This window comes from Pseudophryne corroboree (assembly GCF_028390025.1).
Source record: "Pseudophryne corroboree isolate aPseCor3 chromosome 3 unlocalized genomic scaffold, aPseCor3.hap2 SUPER_3_unloc_26, whole genome shotgun sequence".
Classification (NCBI taxonomy): Eukaryota; Metazoa; Chordata; class Amphibia; order Anura; family Myobatrachidae; genus Pseudophryne; species Pseudophryne corroboree.
This window is the reverse complement of record NW_026967515.1, coordinates 1,443,866-1,464,484: the sequence shown is the minus strand read 5'-3', so window position 1 is coordinate 1,464,484 and position 20,619 is coordinate 1,443,866. Positions and strand designations below refer to the sequence as shown.

The following is a 20,619-nucleotide window of genomic DNA, read 5'->3' as shown; positions in this document are numbered from 1 at the left end:
TTCAGTGTATCATTCTTTGTCATTGTCCTCATTGCCTACCCCTCTACATCTTCAGGCCTAAGTCTTCAATCCATGAGTAAGAACTACATTCAGCCACCTCGTTTCCTGCCTTTGCCGATAGCTGCTCCCTCAGTTAATTATCAGTCGTCCGATCCCCAACTCAAACCAAGCATGACATGGAAGAAGGGGAATTCCTGGTTTCTCTGGATATTAAGGATGCGTATCTTCACATCCCAATATGGCCACCTCTTCAGGCTTACCTCAAGTTTGCATTGCAGGACAGTCACTACCAGGTCCAGGCCTTGCCTTTCGGTCTCTCAACGGCACAGAGGGTGTTATCAGGGGTGATGACAGAGATGTTGCTACAACTCCGCAAGCAGGAAGTGAACATTGTTCCATACCTGGACGATCTCCTCATAATGGCTATATTCAGAGCACAGACTACTCAGGGATCATGGGTGAATTCTCAATCTGCAGAAATCACACTTAGAACGTACGCAGAGGCTTCAGTTCCTGGTAATGATACTGGACACGGTTTCTCAGAAGGTGCTCCTTCCTGTGGACAAGGCAAAGATAATTCAGATAATGGTATGTTCCATTTTGAAGCTGAACAAAGTTTCGGTACATCTTTGCATACGCTTACTGGGAAAGATGATGGCCTCCTACGACGCAATTCGGTACGGAAGATTCCATGCATGACCATTCCAGCTGGATCTGCTGGAAAAATGGTCTGGGTCACATCTGCACATGCGCCAGATGATATGCCTTTCACCAAACGCCAGGATTTCCCTCTTGTGGTGGTTGCTGATCTCCCTTCCAGAGGGTCTACACTTTGGAATTCATCATTGGATTCTGCTGACAATGGATGCAAGCCTCCATGGTTGTGGTGCAGTGACCCTAGGGGCTCGGTTCCAATGAAGGTGGTCTGATCAAGAGGCTTCCCTTCCGATAAATGTTTTGGAACTCAGGGCGATTTACAATGCCCTTCTGCTGACCTCTTTATTTCCTTCAGTATTAGGCCATACAGGTATGGTCGGAAAACGCACCAACTGTGACGTACATAAACCAACAAGGAGGTCCAAAGAGCAGAGCTGCAATGAGGGAGGTGTCACAGATACTCCTCTGTGTGGAGCGGAATCCCAAGGCCATTTCCGCCATATTCATTCCGGGAGTAGACAATTGGTGATCAGACTTCCTCAGTAGACACGATCTGCACCTGGGGGAATGGGGCCTCTACCCGCAAGTGTTTCAGCAGATATTTAATCGGTGGGGCTACCCGCAAATCAACTTGTTGGTTTCTCAGCTCACCAAGAAGTTTCTGTGTTACTGTTCTGGGATGAGGGATCCACAGGCCGCAGCAGTAGACGCTCTGGCGACACCGTGGATTTACCGGTTAGTGTACTTGTTCCCTCCAGTTCCTCTAATTCCAAGAGTTCTCAAAGGACTTAAAGGGACAGGGTTCAGGCAATTCTGATTGCCCCAGACTGGCACCGCAGGTCCTGGTATGTAGACATTCTATCCTTATTACTTATAGGCCCCTGGCCTCTGCCAATTCAGAATGATCGTCTTACACAAGGGCCGTTCATCTATCCAGACTTACCACGGCTACGTTTGATGCAATGGAAGTATATTGGGAGGATTTTTGCCAGGAAAGAGATTCCGGGCAAGGTTATCTCGACTATGCTCCAAACCGGCCAGATGGTCGCATCGAAACATTACCATTGCATATGGAAGAAATGTGTCTCTTGGTGTGAGGGTCAACAGTATTCTGCTATGGATTTTCATCTGGGACATTTCTTGCACTTCCTGCAGGCTGTTGTGGATGTGGGCCTATGTTTAGGCTCCATAAAAGTTCAAATCTCAGCCTTGTCTTTTTCTTCCAGGGAACAATTGGCTGTTCTCCCAGTGGTCCAGATGTTCTTGACGGGTGTCCTTTATATTCGACCACCCTTTGTTCCTCCCACAGCGCCATGAGTTCTCAATTTGGTTCTGGCCTTTCTCCAATCGGTTTGATTGAACATTTACACAAGGTGGACATGGAGTATTTGACATGGCAGGCTATCATGTTGTCCTTGGCCTCAGTGAGGCGTGTTTTGGAATTAGAGGCCTTATTCTGTAAGAGTCCATCTGTGGTGTTTTATGAGGATAGAGCATTGCTTAAAACTCGCTAGACATTCTTGCCTAAGGTGGTGTCAGCATTTCATATCAATTGGCCAATGGTGGTTCTGGTTGTCACTGCCACGTCTGTTACACCAATGTCCTTGGACGGTGTTCGGGCTTTGGAGATTTATGTCAAGTGTCCAGCTCGTCTCAGAAAATCAGACTCGCTTTTTGTTCTCTATGATGCTTCAAAGATTGGTTGTCCTGCTTCGAAGTAGTCTATTGTGTGTTGGATCAGGCTTATGATCCAACAGGCTCACTCTTCGGCAGCTTTGCCGCTTCCGAGGTCTGTTCAGGCCCACTCCACACGGTCAGTGGGTTCTTCCTAGGTGGCTGCCCGGGGTGTCTTGGCTTTGCAGTTATGCTGGGCAGCTACTTGGTTGGATTCGAACACGCTGTAAAGTTTTAAAGGTTCAACACCTTGGCTACTGAGGACCTTCAGTTTGGTCATTCAGTTTTGATGGGGTCTCAGCACTCTTCCACCCAGTTTGGAGTTTTGGAACTTGCCCATGGTACTAAGACCATCCCAGTATCCCCTTGGACATGAGAGAAAATAGGATTTTAATACCTACCGGTAAATCCTTTCTCGTAGTCCATAGGGGATACTGGGCATCCCGCCTCTGTCCTTTGATATTTTCCAGCAAGAGTTGTTCTTGTGTGTTGTAGTTTGGGTCTGCTTTTGCTGTCCCTATTTTCAAGTTGTGTTTAGTGTTGCTATCCTCTTGTTATGTTGTGTGCTGGTTCGTTCTCTCACCACTTTCCTGTCTCTTTTCCGCCTTTCAAAGTATGTCCGTCTCCTCGGGCACCGTTTTCCTGGACTGAGTCTACAGGAGGGGCATAGAAGGGTGGAGCCAGCACACTCTGAAGAAGTTTTAAATTGCCAGGCTCCAATGAACCCCATCTATACCCCATGGTACTAAGACCATCCCAGTATCCCCTACAGACTACAAGAAAAGGATTTACCGGTAGGTATTAAAATCCTCGGTTGATGGTATCACTGTGAAGGCTCTGTTTCGCATTACAATAAGCTTAGTAGGAAAGCCCCATTTGTATTATACATTTCCTTGGGTGGAATAGACGCCTTTTGGCCAGCGTCACAGGAGAAATATCCGGAAATATCTACAGATTATCCAGGCACTCAGCTGTGGTTGATGAAGGCAAAGCAGCCTATAGAATGTGTTCTTTAATATGAAAAAAGTGGACCCTGAGCAGAGTGTCCCTCGGTGCTTGGATAGGGGCCTGGTTGGACTTTGGGAGTCTATGGATCCTATCAATAAGAAGGTCAGCGGCAGAAGCCTTCGGTGGAAGTTTCTGACAAGAGAACCGTGGCATAATCACAAAGCTCAGTATTTGTAGCAGAATCCGGAACGCCCACTGGCCCTCATTCCGAGTTGTTCGCTCGCAAGCTGCTTTTAGCAGCTTTGCACACGCTAAGCCGCCGCCTACTGGGAGTGAATCTTAGCTTATCAAAATTGCGAACGAAAGATTAGCAAAATTGCGAATAGACGCTTCTTAGCAGTTTCTGAGTAGCTCCAGACTTACTCGGCGTCTGCGATCAGTTCAGTGCTTGTCGTTACTGGTTTGACGTCACAAACACACCCAGCGTCCGCACAGACACTCCTCCGTTTCTCCGGCCACTTCTGCGTTTTTTCCAGAAACTGTAGCGTTTTTTCACACACTCCCATAAAACAGCCAGTTTCCGCCCAGAAACACCCACTTCCTGTCAATCACATTGCGATCACCAGAACGAAGAAAAAACCTCGTAATACCGTGAGTAAAATACCTAACTGCATAGAAAATTTACTTGGCGCAGTCGCACTGCAGACATTGCACATGCACATTAGCGACTAATCGCTCCGTTGCGAAAGAAAAATAACGAGCGAACAACTCGGAATGACCCCCATTATTCTGATATTATTTCTCTGAGAGCAGTCTTCTAAATCAATGAATTTATCACGAATAGAGACCATGTCTTCCTGAAGGGTGTCATGTGCTGAAATCAGATCTTTGTGAGACGCAACAATCTCTTTCATCTTAGTCTGTACGAGTGCCAATCTCACTGATACTGGACCTCAAAAACTTGAATATTAGAGTTAAATTCTGAGATTATTTCAGTAGAGTAACAGGACCATCTAGAGTGTCTTAAGACGTCTTCAGCCATTACAGCTGGGCTGTGCGTCTGACAAGAAGAAGCAGATGATGTTGTAGCGGTCTCAGAAGGACCACCTGAATTCGAGGTACCAAAGAGATGGACAGGTGGGGCCGATTTGGTACCTTTGAAAAATTTTTGGAGGCATGGTAAGCCGGCTACAAAGAGACTGACCTCTCAGAGATAGGAAAATACAAATGATCTATAAATAAAAGGAGCAGTAGTACGCTGTCAGGAGGTTACATCAAGATGACTCTGTTCACAATGACATTCTTAGTCGGGGTGACGGGGTAATCCGAGCTAAAATTTCTAGTAAACATGATGTAATGCAACTCAAATAACAGTAATGACCAAGAAATTCCACTAGAGGTCAGCGTGACCACAGACGTGAAGTACTCAGCACAGAGAGACACAAGTGGCAAAATATATTCAGTGGAGCAATCCACAAAGTAATATACTGTGAGGTTGTATTCAGAGTCTAATGCGCTGTACTCAGACAATACTTGATACTGGGCTCTGCATGTAGACTGAGAGGAAGTAGATTATAGTGGTACCATATAAATAGAAGGTAGTTCTCCAGGCAAATGCTTCAATTTAGTGTAGTGACCCCGGTCCAGCTGTCAGGACACTTATTTATACTAAACCTTATTGAAGGCAAAGCATGTGATGGCCGAGCACCAGGATCCAAAATGGCAGCCACCTCACATCCCAATATCACTGTCGGGCTCCGGTGACTGTGGGCATCCCGTTCTGTCCCCAGCAGTAGCGGGACCTGCGCACCCGTGTTATCTGGAGAGCAAGTGCTCCCGTCTGAGCCAAAAGCACCTTCAAGTCAGGTGTCTGGAGCATACAGGAGCTGCAGCAGTGAATGGTGCCCAGAGTGAGCGGAGCGAGCGGCTTTAGGGCAGTAGGAGTGGGGGACTTAATAGATTGGGTCTTGGTCCCAGCGGTGGCTGAGAGCTATCAGGTAGGGTAGATAAGAAGCCACTTATTGAGGAGATCTCCAGAAACCACGTCTGGATGGACCACGCTCCTCTTATTTATTATTTTATATACTAACAGGGGTGACAGGTGTGGTACATACCTGCAAAGGCAGATCCAATCACTTTCTCATCAGACTCTGCTGTCTTCCCTGCACTCTCACTCAGATGTTCACTGCTGCCAGTAGCACACATATGAGAAGCAGAAGTATGGCGGCAGCTGTATAGATCCTGATATGTAATTCTCTGTATCATACTTACCATACACACATTATCCTTATTACTATTGAGACTATAGAGGTAAGACACTGATGATGGGGATGTAATAATAGGATTTTAATTATCTACCGGTAAATCCTTTTCTCGTAGTCTGTAGAGGATGCTGGGGTCCATTTAGTACCATGGGGTATAGACAGGTCCTTTGGGAGCCACTGGCACTTTAAGAGTTTAATAGTGTGGGCTGGTTTCCCTCTATGCCCCTCCTACCAGACTCAGTCTAGAAACTGTGCCAGAAGAGACGGACATACTTTGAGAGAAGGAAATACACAGATAGTGGTGAGATTCACACCAGCTCACACATAACAAAAAAGAAAGCCATACTAACCAACTTGGAACAATTCAGCAACGGCTAAACCAACAATACTGAACCAAGTAACAATGCAGTAATACGAAGCACAGGGCGGGCGCCCAGCATCCTCTATGGACTGCGAGAAAAGGATTTACCGGTAGGTAATTAAAATGCTATTTTCTCTTGCGTCCTAGAGGATAATGGGGTCCATTTAGTACCATGGGGATGTACATAAGCTCCCAGTACAGGATGGAGAGTGCTGAGGTAATTGCAGAACTGATTGACCAAACTTGAGGTCCTCAGAGGCCAAAGTATAGAACTTGTAAAACTTAGCAAATGTTTTCGACCCTGACCAAGTAGCCGCTCAGCAAAGCTGAATAGCCGAGACCCCCTGGGCAAACGCCCAGGAAGAACCCACTTTACGGGTAGAGTGTGCCTGAACAGATTTTGGAATTGGCAATTATGCCGTGGAATAAGCATCCTGGATAGTAAGCCTGATCCAGCGTGAAATTGTCTGCTTAGAAGCAGGACACCCAATCTTGTTGGGATGATAAAGTACAAATAGTGCGTCCGACTTCCTGTGACGAGTAGTTCTCTTCACATAGATTTTCAAAGCCCCGCATGACATCCAAGGACTTTGAGGTAATTGAGTTGTCAGTAGCCACTGGCACCACTATAGGTTGGTTGATATGAAAAGCTGACACAACCTTAGGGAGAAATTGCTGACGTGTTCTGAGCTCAGCTCTATCCTCATGGAAAATCAAGTAGGGGCTCTTGTGCGACAATGCCCCCAATTCTGACACATGTCTGGCAGAAGCCAAGGCCAACAACGTGACCGCCTTCCAGGTAAGAAACTTTACGTCCACCTCCTGTAAAGGTTCGAAACAATCCGATTGCAGGAACTGCAGCACCATATTAAGATCCCAAGGTGCCATAGGAGGCACAAAGGGTGGTTGGATGTGCAGAACTCCTTTCAAGAAAGTCTGAACCTCAGGGATAGCAGCCAATTGTTTCTGGAAGAAAATAAACAATGCCGAAATCTGGACCTTGATGGAGGCCAAGCGTAGGCCAACATCCACACCAGCTTGCAGAAAGAAGAGAAAATATCCCAGGTGAAACTCCACCGTAGGAAACTTTTTGGATTCACACCAAGACACATACTTTTTCCAAATCCGATGGTAATGCTTAGACATTACCCCCTTCCTAGCTTGGATCAGAGTAGGAATAACCTTATTTGGATTGCCCTTCCGAGCTAAGATCTGGCGTTCAACCTCCATGCCGTCAAACGTAGCCGCGGTAAGTCTTTATAGGCAGACGGCCCCTGCAGTAGAAGGTCCTCGCGAAGAGGAAGAGGCCTCGGAACCTCTTGCAGTAATGCCAGAAGATCCGCATACCAAGCCCACCGTGGCCAGTCCAGAGCAATGAGGATCGCTGGAACTCTTGATCTTTTTATTAGTTTGAGAATCCTTGGGATGAGTGGAAGTGGAGGGAACACATATACTGACTGGAACACCCACGGAGTCACCAGGGCGTCCACCGCCACTGCTTGTGGGTCTCGTGAGCTGGAACAGTACCTCTAAAGCTTCTTGTTGAGGTGAGATGCCATCATGTCTATCTGAGGTACACCCCATCGGCGTGTTACCTCTGTGAATACCTCCAGTTGGAGGCCCCATTCTCCTGGATGGAGATCGTGTCTGCTGAAGAAGTCCGCTTCTCAGTTGGCCACTCTCGGAATAAAGATCGCTGACTGTGCCAGCGAGTGTCTTTCTGCCCAGAGGAGGATTCTTGTTACCTCTGACATTGCAGCCCTGCTCTTCGTTCCACCTTTCCTGTTTATGTAGGACACCGCTGTGACGTTGTCCGACTAAACCTGAATGGCTCGATCTTGCAGAAGATAAGCTGCTTGTAGAAGGCCATTGTATATGGCCCTTAGTTCCAGAATGTTTATTGGAAGGACCGATTCCTGGCTTGACCACTTTCCTTGGAAGTTTTCCCCCTGTGTGACTACACTCCAACCTCTGAGGCTTGCATCCGTGGTTAGAAGAATCCAATTCTGAATCCCAAACCTGCGGCCCTCGAGCAGGTGAGAAGTTTGCAGCCACCAGAGTAGTTAAGTTCTGGCTTTCGGTAATAGGAATATCCGCTGGTGCATGTTAGGATGCGATCCCGACCACTTGTCCAGGAGATCCAGCTGAAAAAACGTACATGTAATCTTCTGTATTGTAGAGCCTCGTAGGAGGATACCATCTTTCCCAGAAGGCGAATGCACTGATGAACTGATACCTGGGGAGGTTTCAAGACATCCCGGACCATTGATAGGATCACCAACGCTTTCTCCACTGGTAGAAACACCCTCTGCTCTTCCGTGTCAAATTTCATCCCCAGGAAGGGCAGTCTCCTTGTCAGTTCCAAATGTGACTTTGGAAGGTACAGGATCCACCCATGGTCCCAGAGTAGTTGAGTTGTGAGCGCAATACTCTGCAACAGCTTCTCCTTGGAAGATGCCTCTATCAGCAGATCATCCAGTTATGGAATTATGTTCACTTCCTGTTTGCGTAGGAGGAGCATCATCTCTGCCATGACCTTGGTGAACACCCTAGGTGCTGTGGAGAGGCCAGATGGCAATGTCTGGAACTGATAGTGACAGTCCTGTAGAGCAAACCATAGATAGGCCTGGTGAGGTGGCCAGATCAGAATGTGAAGGTACGCATCCTTGATATCCAGGAATACTAAGAATTCCCCCTCCTCCAGACCTGAGATCATCGCTCTCAGAGACTCCATCTAGAATTGCAAAACCCTCAAGTAGTGGTTCAATGACTTCAGGTTCAATATAGGCCTTTCCGAACAGGTTTGAGTAATAACCCTTGGTTTTTGGGTGAGGTGGAACTGGAACAATGACATTTGTTTGTACCAATTTTTGAATGGCTTCCTGTAGGATAGCACTTTCTGTCAGCGAAGCTGGTAAGCCTGATTTGAAGAATCTGTGAGGTGGGAGTTCCTGAACTCCAGTCTGTACCCCTGGGTAACAATATCCATTACCCAGGGGTCTAGGCATGATGACACCCAGACGTGACTGAAATCTTTTAGTCTCACTCCCACCTGCCTGATATCCAGGCTGAGAGGTCCACCGTCATTCTGAGTATTTGGAAGAAGCAGAACCTGGTTTCTGTTCCTGGGAACCTGTTGGTGCAAGTTTTTTTTATCTTCCCCAACCTCCTCTAAAGAAGGTGGGAGGGGGTTTTGATTTTTTTAAATTTTGCAGTCCAAAAGGACTGCAGTGTAGGTGTAGGATAAGATTTCCTAGCTGGGGCTGCTGCGGAGGGAAGAAATGTCGACTTACCCGCAATCACCGTGGAAATCCACGCATCCAATGCGTCCCCAAATAGTGCTTGACCTGTGAATGGCAGGTTATCCACACTTTTCTTGGATTCTGCATCCGCAGTCCATTGGCGTAGCCAGAGTCCTCTGTGTGCCGAGAGAGCCATGGAAGTAGCAGGCCAATGTCCTTCATGGCCTCCACCATGAAACCTGCAGAATCCTGTATGTGACGTAAAAACAAGTCAATGTCACTCCTATTCATAGTATCTAAGTCCTCTAGTAAGGTGCCTGACCACTTTACTATGGCTTTAGAAATCCACACACAAGCAATAGTGTGCCTTAAAGCCACAGCTGTAGCAGTGTAGAGTGATTTGAGCGTAGTCTCAATCTTGCGGTCAGCTGGCTCCTTTAAGGCGGTTGAACCAAGGACAGGTAAAACCACCTTTTTAGACAGCCAAGATACAGAAGCGTCCACTATAGGTGGGTTTTCCCACTTCTTCCTATCCTCTTCAGGGAAAGGGAATGCAATGAGAATGTTTTTAGGGATCTGGAATTTTTCCTCTTGGTTTTTCTAGGCTTTTTCAAACATAGAGTTTAACTCCTTAGAAGCAGGGAAGGTAAGTGAGGATTTCTTATTTACTGTAATATAAGATTCCTCTACTTGTTCTGGAACCTTCTTAGAAATATGCAAAACATCCCTAATGGCTTCAATCATTAGCTGCACCCCTCGGTATCAGTGTCAGCTTTCATTATCTGGGCAAGTGTACGTTTTTTGGGGTATGTAGGTGGGGTTTTAGATGAAGTAGTGGGAGCTGAATACTTCAAACCCACTGCAGATTGTCTCAAAAACTGCGTCTCTTTCTCAGTATGTGACATCCTTGTTGAAATCTGGGATATCATTCCCCTTAAAGAATCCACCAATGGGGGTTCGGATTCTGAAGGCTGAGACAGCACATTGCAGTCCTGAGTACATGGAATAGACTCCTCAGGAGACGATAAACACTCTGCAGCACAGGACACAGAGTCCTTAGACATGGTAATGTGGTTACACACACACACACAGGAAAATGTCAGACACAGTTTCCCCCAGAGTACCTTCAGAGAGTCACAGAGTATAAGGAGCCAGCCACACAGCGCCCCTGTAGGCAGTTATGATAAAAGCCCGGCGCTGACTTTAATATGGATGGCAACGCTCCCTGTCAGTGTCCTAGTTCCTAGGATCTGCAGGGGGAAATGGCGCTGGTGAGTGCTGGATCCTCTCTGAGAGGAAGCCCCGCCCCTTGTAATGGCGTGTGGTTTCCCGAACTAATTTGTATATACTAGCCTGAGGATTTTAGTGATAACAGGGGGATTAGCCCCTGTTAGCTGCGTGACCAGTGTAGGGTTTATCCACGCTGGCTCAGGACGCCCCTCAAAGTTCCTACACTGTGTGTTGCTGAGCCTTCCTGGAGCGTAGCCTGTCAGAGCTGCGCTCCCACCCTTGTGCTGCCATACCCGACCGCTAACCGGGACGCTGGCGCTGTACTCGCCACTTTTCTTTCTTCAGGCTTTGTTAGGGGGTGGCGGCTGTGCTGCAGGAGTGAGCAGTCGCCTCGTGGGCTTGCGATCAGCACCCACAGGAGCTCAGTGTCCTGTCAGTGGAGTAGAGAACCATTAACTCTTCAGGAAGTTGGTTCATATTCCTGATTCCCCTCCCCCCCCAAGTCCCACAAAGCAGGGAGGCTTCTTGTAACCTATCTAACTCTATAAAATAAAGACAACTAAGAAAACTCCTAGGAGCTCCCCTAGCTGTGACCGGCTTCTCCAGGCACATTTTCTAAACTGAATCTGGCAGGAGGGACATAGAGGGAGGAGCCAGCCCACACTATTAAACTCCTAAAGTGCCAGTGGCTCCCAAAGGACCCGTCTATACCCCATGGACCCCAGCATCTTCTATGACGTAAGAGAAAGCAGATTATAACCTAGCAGATGATGATGATTATAGGGTATCATATGGTGTATTGCATCTAAAATACCTTGTTCCACACCTACTCTGCTGTAGCAATATACCTTATATAAGGGTGAGTAACACATGTACAGGCTTACCAGCGTATGAGCACACACATAAAGGAATGCTACCTTACCAATGCTTCCAGGAGTAATGTTAGGAGACATTTCTCTGATCCATCAGCTCATATGACTGATATTATTGTTCATCTAGAATCTCCAATTCATACGATATGTTCCCCATCCATTGTTTTACATTGGTGCTGACATAGGACTTGGCGAGTGACTACATCTCCATTTATACTTCATGGTTAGTTACCAGTACAAGAGAGAGATATATCTAAGTCTTATTATAATACATTTGTTATTGTGAGTGTTCTCAGGAGGGTGGACACAATGATAGTCTGAGACACAATATTATAAACCTTCATTAAAAGTTATGTTTTATTATACACACCCATTTACAATTAAGTGTCCCAGAGAGTCGTCTTCTCCTATTGTTTACAAGATTAATATTGTTACAGATAATGTCACATTTCCATAATGTATTTTATTTCCAGGAGATGGACACACAAGCAGGAATATCTCAGAAGGACATCTAATGTTATCCCCGGATTGTGAAATAAGAGATAATGACAGTAGACAGGATTCTCCAGGAGATAACCCCATTACCCCAATTATACATCCAGCTCTATCAGCTGATCCCACTGGTCCTAGGAAATGTTCTCCTAATCACTCTGATATTGGTGCATCTATTATAGATCTGACAGATACAGTATTTCCATGTTCTATAGATACCAAATGTTTTACACAGAACACAAAGTGTATTAACCCACACACAGGTAAGGCAGGTAAAAGGCCAGTATGTCCGGAGTGTGAGAAATGTTTTACATACAAATCAGATCTTGTTATACATCAGAGAAGTCACACAGGTGAGAAGCCATTTCCATGTTCTGAGTGTGGGAAATGTTTTGCACGGAAATCACGTCTTGTTAGACATCAGAGAAGTCACACAGGTGAGAAGCCATTTCCATGTTCTGAGTGTGGGAAATGTTTTACACAGAATTCACAACTTGTTGCACATCAGAGAAGTCACACAGGTGAGAAGCCATTTCCATGTTCTGAGTGTGGGAAATGTTTTGCACAGAAATCAGTTCTTGTTAAACATAACAGAAGTCACACAGGTGAGAAGCCATATTCATGTTCTGAGTGTGGGAAATGTTTTGCATACAAATCATCTCTTGTTAAACATAACAGAAGTCACACAGGTGAGAAGCCATTTCCATGTTCTGAGTGTGGGAAATGTTTTGCACACAAATCAGATCTTGTTATACATCACAGAAGTCACACAGGTGAGAAGCTGTTTTCTTGCTCTGAATGCGGGAAATGTTGTGCAAGTAAATCACAACTTGTTAGACATCACAGAAGTCACACAGGTGAGAAGCCATTTTCTTGCTCTGAGTGCGGGAAATGTTTTACACAAAAATCACATCTTGTTACACATCAGAAAAGTCACACAGGTGAGAAGCCATTTCCATGTTCTGAGTGTGGGAAATGTTTTGCACAAAAATTACATCTTGTTAGACATCACAGAAGTCACACAGGTAAGAAACCATTTTCTTGCTCTGAGTGTGGGAAATGTTTTACACGGAAATCACATCTTGTTACACATCAGCAAAGTCACAAAGGTGATAAACCGTTTTCTTGCTCTGAGTGCGGGAAATGTTTTACACAAAAATCACATCTTGTTACACATCAGAAAAGTCACACAGGTGAGAAGCCATTTCCATGTTCTGAGTGTGGGAAATGTTTTGCACAAAAATTACATCTTGTTAGACATCACAGAAGTCACACAGGTAAGAAACCATTTTCATGCTCTGAGTGTGGGAAATGTTTTACACGGAAATCACATCTTGTTACACATCAGCAAAGTCACAAAGGTGATAAACCGTTTTCTTGCTCTGAGTGCGGGAAATGTTTTACACAAAAATCACATCTTGTTACACATCAGAAAAGTCACACAGGTGAGAAGCCATTTCCATGTTCTGAGTGTGGGAAATGTTTTGCACAGAAATCAGTTCTTGTTAAACATAACAGAAGTCACACAGGTGAGAAGCCATATTCATGTTCTGAGTGTGGGAAATGTTTTGCATACAAATCATCTCTTGTTAAACATAACAGAAGTCACACAGGTGAGAAGCCATTTCCATGTTCTGAGTGTGGGAAATGTTTTGCACACAAATCAGATCTTGTTATACATCACAGAAGTCACACAGGTTAGAAGCTGTTTTCTTGCTCTGAATGCGGGAAATGTTGTGCAAGTAAATCACAACTTGTTAGACATCACAGAAGTCACACAGGTGAGAAGCCATTTTCTTGCTCTGAGTGCGGGAAATGTTTTACACAAAAATCACATCTTGTTACACATCAGAAAAGTCACACAGGTGAGAAGCCATTTCCATGTTCTGAGTGTGGGAAATGTTTTGCACAAAAATTACATCTTGTTAGACATCACAGAAGTCACACAGGTAAGAAACCATTTTCTTGCTCTGAGTGTGGGAAATGTTTTACACGGAAATCACATCTTGTTACACATCAGCAAAGTCACAAAGGTGATAAACCGTTTTCTTGCTCTGAGTGCGGGAAATGTTTTACACAAAAATCACATCTTGTTACACATCAGAAAAGTCACACAGGTGAGAAGCCATTTCCATGTTCTGAGTGTGGGAAATGTTTTGCACAAAAATTACATCTTGTTAGACATCACAGAAGTCACACAGGTAAGAAACCATTTTCTTGCTCTGAGTGTGGGAAATGTTTTACACGGAAATCACATCTTGTTACACATCAGCAAAGTCACAAAGGTGAGAAACCGTTTTCTTGCTCTGAGTGCGGGAAATGTTTTACACAAAAATCACATCTTGTTACACATCAGAAAAGTCACACAGGTGAGAAGGCATTTACATGTTCTGAGTTTGGGAAATGTTTTGCACGGAAATCAGATCTTGTTATACATCACAGAAGTCATGCAGATGAGAAGCCATTTCCATGTTCTGAGTGTGGGAAACGTTTTGCACACAAATCAGATCTTGTTATACATCACAGAAGTCACACAGGTGAGAAGCCATTTTCTTGCTCTGAGTGCGGGAAGTGTGTTACACGGAAAACACATCTTGTTACACATGAGAGAAGTCACACACGTGAGAAGGTATTTTCTTGCTCTGAGTGCGCGAAAAGTTTTACCTGGAAATCCCACTTTGTTATACATCCGAGAAGTCACACAGGTGAGAAGCCATTTTCTTGCACTAAGTGTGGGAAATGTTTTGCACACAAATCAGTTCTTGTTAGACATAACAGAAGTCACACAGGTGAGAAGACATTTCCATGTTCTGAGTGTGGGAAATGTTTTACACGGAAATCACATCAGCGAACTCACACAGGTGAGAGGCCATTTATATACTCTGAGAAATAAATCAGCTCTTGTTGCACAAATTAGACATCACTCAGGTGAGGAACCATTTTAATCTTCTGGAGTATACTCATCATTGCCATGCATTGTTCTTCAAGGTTCTTATCCTATCTCTTTTGCTTTTTGCAATATACATGTTACCACTGGGTGAAATAATCAGATGTCATGCCCTCATCTACCACTGCTATACAGATGACCTGTCTTTTTCTCCAGGTACTGAGAACCCAGTACCAATCCTAAATGGTTGTCTAGCTGAGCTCCAGGTGTGGGTGATGCCAGTTGGCTGTGACTCAGTCCTGGCGAAACAGGTCCTTATGATAGAAGCTCACCAACAAAGGGCAGGGCTACAGCTCAGCTTTGTAAACCAACCAAACTTACGCTTGGGGGTTCAGAGTTACAAAATGCTGATCATGTGCGGAATCTTGGTGTCTTGGATGGTGGAGTGACACTTAGACATCAGATATCAGCCACAATCAGATCCTCATCTGAGGAACATAGCCAGACTCCAGCACTTATTTCCCTCTGAAGATCTACCTACAGTCATACATGTACTTGTATCATCACGCATAGACTACTGCAATGTCCTCTACCTGGGTCTCCCAGCAAAAGAATTGCACCGCTTGTAGCTTGTACAGAATGCAGCAGCCAGGCTGTTACCTAACCAGCCCGTTCCTTCCACATAACACCCATTCTCTGCTCCCTTCACCGGCTGACTGTAAGATGGTGACTCTATTACATAATCTTACTGACTCTCCCAGCCCTACATGACCAGGGTCCATGGTAACAGAAGCAGCTTCTGCCTCCTTACTGCCCTGCTTTCTTACTTCCATCTGCAGATGAAGGACTCTTACCAGCAGTACCAAGAATCCCCAAGCAGTGCTGAAATGTCAGAGGGGCTGACAGGGTGGTGGCACTAGTGCTGTAGCAGGAGCTGCCTGAGGCACTGTCTATGGGTAATATTGTCCCCAAGCAGCGCTGAGGTGTCAGAGGGAGACAGGGCAAGTGCAGTTGTGGGGGAAGGGGGTGGACAGAGCAGTGGCAGTAGTGGGGGGAGACAGGGTAGTGGCAGCAGTGCAGTGAGGTGAGGCAGAGCCTTTCCTGTTATACTAATGTTTGTGCAAGAGTTTTTACTGTATACGAAGAAAAAAAAGACTATGTTGTAAATATCTTCTTTGCATTATTCTAATCATGTTTATAACCAAAACTCCGGAGTAAAAAGTCTATGGCAGGGGAGGCAGTGCCCCACCTGTGTATCTTTTCCGCACATCTCTGATCAAAACTCACCAAATTTCCAGGAGTTTATACTGCTGCACCTGTGTATAATGTCCAGATGTATATACTGCTGCACCTGTGTATAATGTCCAGATGTACACTTTGGCTCATATGTTGTGTGTAAATCTGGCTCTAGCCAGTACCTCCTGAGCCATTTAGATCACTGCACGTCCCTGAGTGGCAATAGTGGGGGGAGGTGGGGTGGGTGACAGTAGTGGGGAGGAGACAGGGCAGTGGCAGTAGTGGAAGTAGAAATGGTGATGGCAGTAGTGGGAGGAGACAGGGCGGTGGCAGTAGTGGGGGAGGCGGGGTGGGTGGCAGTAGTAGGAGGGGCTAGTTGGGGAAGATGTGGCGGAGGCAATAGTGGGGAAGATAAGTCGGTAGCAGTAGTAGGGAGAGACAGGGCAGTGGCAGTAGTGGGGGGGGGGGAGATAGGGTGGGAGCTGCAGTGCAGTACCGGGGTCTGCTGGAGGCAGTAAAGAGGTGTATGGGTCCCGCAACAGAACCAGTTGATGATTTGACTTAATGATGATTCTGCTTCCTTATTTCTAATTAATCCCTTGTATGTGTTACTGTTATTTGCTGTGTCAGCCTTTATGTGTGTTCTGTGTAATAATCCTGAAAGTAGTGCTGCTACCGATCTCATATCATTTGTAGTAACTTGGAAAAGATGAGATATGAGGTGCACTCTGGTAGCTTATAGGGGGTTAATCAGAGATGAACGCAGATGTGACATCATGCAGCCCCTGGAAAATGGTCCCGGCCCGCCCGCGTTCACCCCTCAGGGATGCGGCCGCAATGTGTGTGTCTGTGCGGCCGCTGCGCACGTGCATTTTGCCACCACCAGCAAACTGCTGCGGGCTGCTATTGCGGCTGGGTCTGAATGACCCCCATAGGGTTTTGGCTCTCCTGATCTGTTTTACTTACCTGCAATACCATAATGTAACTTGAATTGTTTCTGTGCTTTAAGGATATTTTATCCATGTTGTGCAGAGTAAAGTATTTTTGAAGTTTAAAATATAGAGAAAAATCTGTGTATTAAAGATATGAAATAAAGTTGTTAAAAACAAAAGATTTCCGTTGAGTCTTTTTATGTGTCTGTGTATTATCTTATTTCCAGATAATTGTCGCTATGATGACAGAAACAATTTCCTGTGTATGTGTCACTTGTATTGTTACTTTTGTGTCCAGCGGGTGGGCTCGGAAATGTTATCCTTTTCCTCGCAGCCCCAGTTGCTGGAGAAAATGAAGGAGGAGCTGTTGACGGGTCACGTTCCGCTTGAGTTGACAATTTTCTCACCAGCAGGTCTTTCCACCTCTGCAGACTTGTGTCCGGAAAGAGAGATACAATGTAGGCTTTAAACCTAGGATCGAGCACGGTGGCCAAAATGTAGTGCTCTGATTTCAACAGATTGACCACCCTTGAATCCTGGCAAAGCGAATGAAGGGCTCCATCCACAAGTATTTCCAGGGAAGACGTTAAGTCTGAGGGACTATGCACAGGCCCAAATGATAATTGTTTTATGATCCTTCTATGTATGAACCAACCAACCAACCGATAGAGGGAATAATCCAAAAGTGTTAATACCAAAGATTAGCTAATCTGGTTGGAGGTGCGCCATTAAGCAAATTGCAATGACTGGTTAGGGGGTTTAGAAGAAACAGCTAGTGGGCTTATATCTAAAGAGTCCTTAATGTGTGACGCACTCTTTTTTCTTTATGTTTCATTAATAAATTAAAACATAACATGTATTATTTTTATTTAATATAGATTTTTCAATAGGCATGACGTAAGGCAATTGATTGTCAGCCTGGAAAGACAAAAAAATGAAAGATATAAAATAATTTATATACCAGCACTACCTATGTATGGGTATATGGGTAGAGCAATAATTGATATAAGCAAGTGAAATATAAAAGGAATTTAAAACACGTTTTTGTAATCAAATTTATGAGATCCTTTCACACCAGGATTGTGATCTCAGAAAAAAACTGTTTTACTGCTGCGCCCTGCAGAGCGTTACTACTGCATACAACCTAAGTGCTCCCTGCAGAGCGTTACTACTGCATACAACATAAGTGATCCCTGGAGAGCATCACTACTGCATACAACCTAAGTGCTCCCTGCAGAGCGTCACTACTGCATACAACCTAAGTGCTCCCTGCAGAGCGTCACTACTGCATACAACCTAAGTGCTCCCTGCAGAACATCACTACTGCATACAAACTAAGTGCTCCCTGCAGAGCGTCACTACTGCATACAACCTTAGTGCTCCCTGCAGAGCGTTACTACGGCACACAACCTAAGTGCTCCCTGCAGAGCATTACTACTGCACACAATCTAAGTGCTCCCTGCAGAGCGTTACTACTGCATACAACCTAAGTGCTCCCTGCAGAGCGTTACTACTGCATACACCCTAAATGCTCCCTGCAGAGCGTTACTACTGCATACAACCTAAGTGCTCCCTGCAGAACATCACTACTGCATACAACCTAAGTGCTCCCTGCAGAGCGTTACTACTGCATACAACCTAAGTGGCCTTTTCTGGTAACCACTACGTCTTACAATGACCACTTTGTTACTACCCGTAGCGTATCACACGATAAGACAGTGTTACTACCTATAATGTATAACAGTGGGATCATTCTCACAGGCACAAAGAAACATATATGTACAATTCAGCACATATGTAATAATGTAAAAGGGGGAAGTCTTTAAGACAACAGTGGGCGCTGATTAAATTGTTTTGTGATTTTATGTAAATTTCTTTTTATGTGAATATGTATATGTATTGCTAATGGCATTACAGTTATCTAATGTCCATTTGTGAGAAATTTCTTACCAATAAATTATTTTTATTTAGAAAACCAGCAGCAATTGACTCACGATCCCCTCTGAGCGCCCACATCTCCCCTTTTTTTTCATATGTAATAATATTGGTATTGAGAGGAAATGTTTTCCTATAACCAAGTATATCATTGTAAATCCTGTACCAGATCAGAATCCTCAATCACATGTGTTACCCATTCAGTACATATATAAATTGATTACTGACCACATCACAAAGATCTGCACATTGAATAAAACAATATTGTTGGTAATAAAAGATGTTCTCCTGTGACTGAGCATATCATGTGTAACCCGGGTCTGGGACTCAGGGTCGACAGCACAAAGGTCGACACACATTGGTCGACACACATTAGGTCGACAGGGTCAAAAGGTCAACAGGGTCAAAAGGTCGACAGGAACAAGGTTGACATGGAAAAAGGTCGACATGAGTTTTTCATGTTTTTTTGGTGTCGTTTTCTTCGTAGAGTGACCGGGAACCCGAAATAGTGCACCGCGTCCCCTCGCATGGCTCGCTTCGCTCGCCATGCTTCGGGCATGGTGCCTTCGCTCCGCTGCCGCTTCGCTCGGCACACTTTACCGTTCCAATCGTAGTCCACGTGGATCGTTAAGTATGAAAAGGTTCAAAAAAAGAAAAAAATCATGAAAAACTCATGTCGACCTTTTTCCATGTCGACCTTGTTCCTGTCGACCTTTTGACCATGTCGACTTTTTGACCCTGTCGACCTAATGTGTGTCGACCAATTGGTGTCGACCTAAAGTGTGTCGACCTTTGTGCTGTCGACCTGGAGTCCGGATACCGTGTAACCCTGTAACAGAGCACAGTTCTCTAAGGCATGCATATCCAATTCTACACATTTGTATCACTTCTGTGACAGTATTGTTATTAAGAAGGGATATTCCCTGTAACAAGGTATACACTATGAAACCCTGTCACAGAACAAGGTATACATTATATTATCCCAAAGTTAGTGCATAGATAATATCCAGCTTTCTGCCTGTTTCATTCCAAAGGCCTGCTAAGTTGTCCCAACATGTATCTACACAATACTATTGCCAATCACTGAGTGACGCCTGATATAAATATAAATCAGTCAGATAACGAGTAGTAACCAGTGACTAGTAATGACGTCTGTATGTAATGAGTCCACAAATCAGGAGAACCACCTTTCTGTATCTCCAGCACCCGCTACAGAAATATAACATCTGAAGAATGAATGAGGCTGGGGAGAGAGTAGCAGCCTGTAATAATGATAATATATGCTGTTATATAAACAGTGCTATAACCATTCTTCTGGTAGAGATCCTTCCTCTGATAGATATAAAGAAGCTCTGGTGTATATAGGCTGAATCCCTCTTCTACTTTTATCCCATGTGACGTGGGGCAGTGACTGGGAACAATGAGAGCAGGGAAAGCACCAGCACCAGAGCAGAAGGAAAGATAAAGTGCAGCAGCTTCTGCTGTCCCCGGGATCAGTCGCTCCTGATAATGTCTATTTATCATAAAAGAATTAGGGAGTCTCCGTTGTGATGATATTCAGCATATACAATTTATTATCAAATAAGAGGCCATGCCTATAATTCTGCGCAGAGGAGCGTGACCCAAGACAGACTTCATCAATGATACCTGTGTCTTCAGAACATTTAGGCTTACATATATATATAGTACATGATTATACAATAATTCATAACTGATTAATCAATGGGGTGTGTATCTAGATATCATGGGGAACATGGATTGATTGAGGGTGAATAACCGGAAGTGCCAAAGATGGTCAGTTGAGCTAATTGCACGGCCGATCTTCTCCTGAAGATGGCAGACTGGCTCCATGAGTCTTGGATCTCCCATTCACATCAATTGGACTTCTC

General features: G+C 44.9%; 1 protein-coding gene across 1 annotated transcript; it reads left to right on the top strand.

Moving 5' to 3' along the window:
- Nucleotides 1–419: 419 nt before the first annotated feature.
- On the top strand, nucleotides 420–14,111 carry LOC134983835 (zinc finger protein 260-like; the record flags this gene model as incomplete). Its single annotated transcript, XM_063949459.1, has 3 exons — nucleotides 420–588; nucleotides 11,923–13,437; nucleotides 13,522–14,111. Coding segments are annotated over exons 1-3 (2,274 nt in total), but the record flags the coding sequence as incomplete, so codon positions are not given.
- Between the last annotated feature and the right edge of the window lie 6,508 nt (nucleotides 14,112–20,619).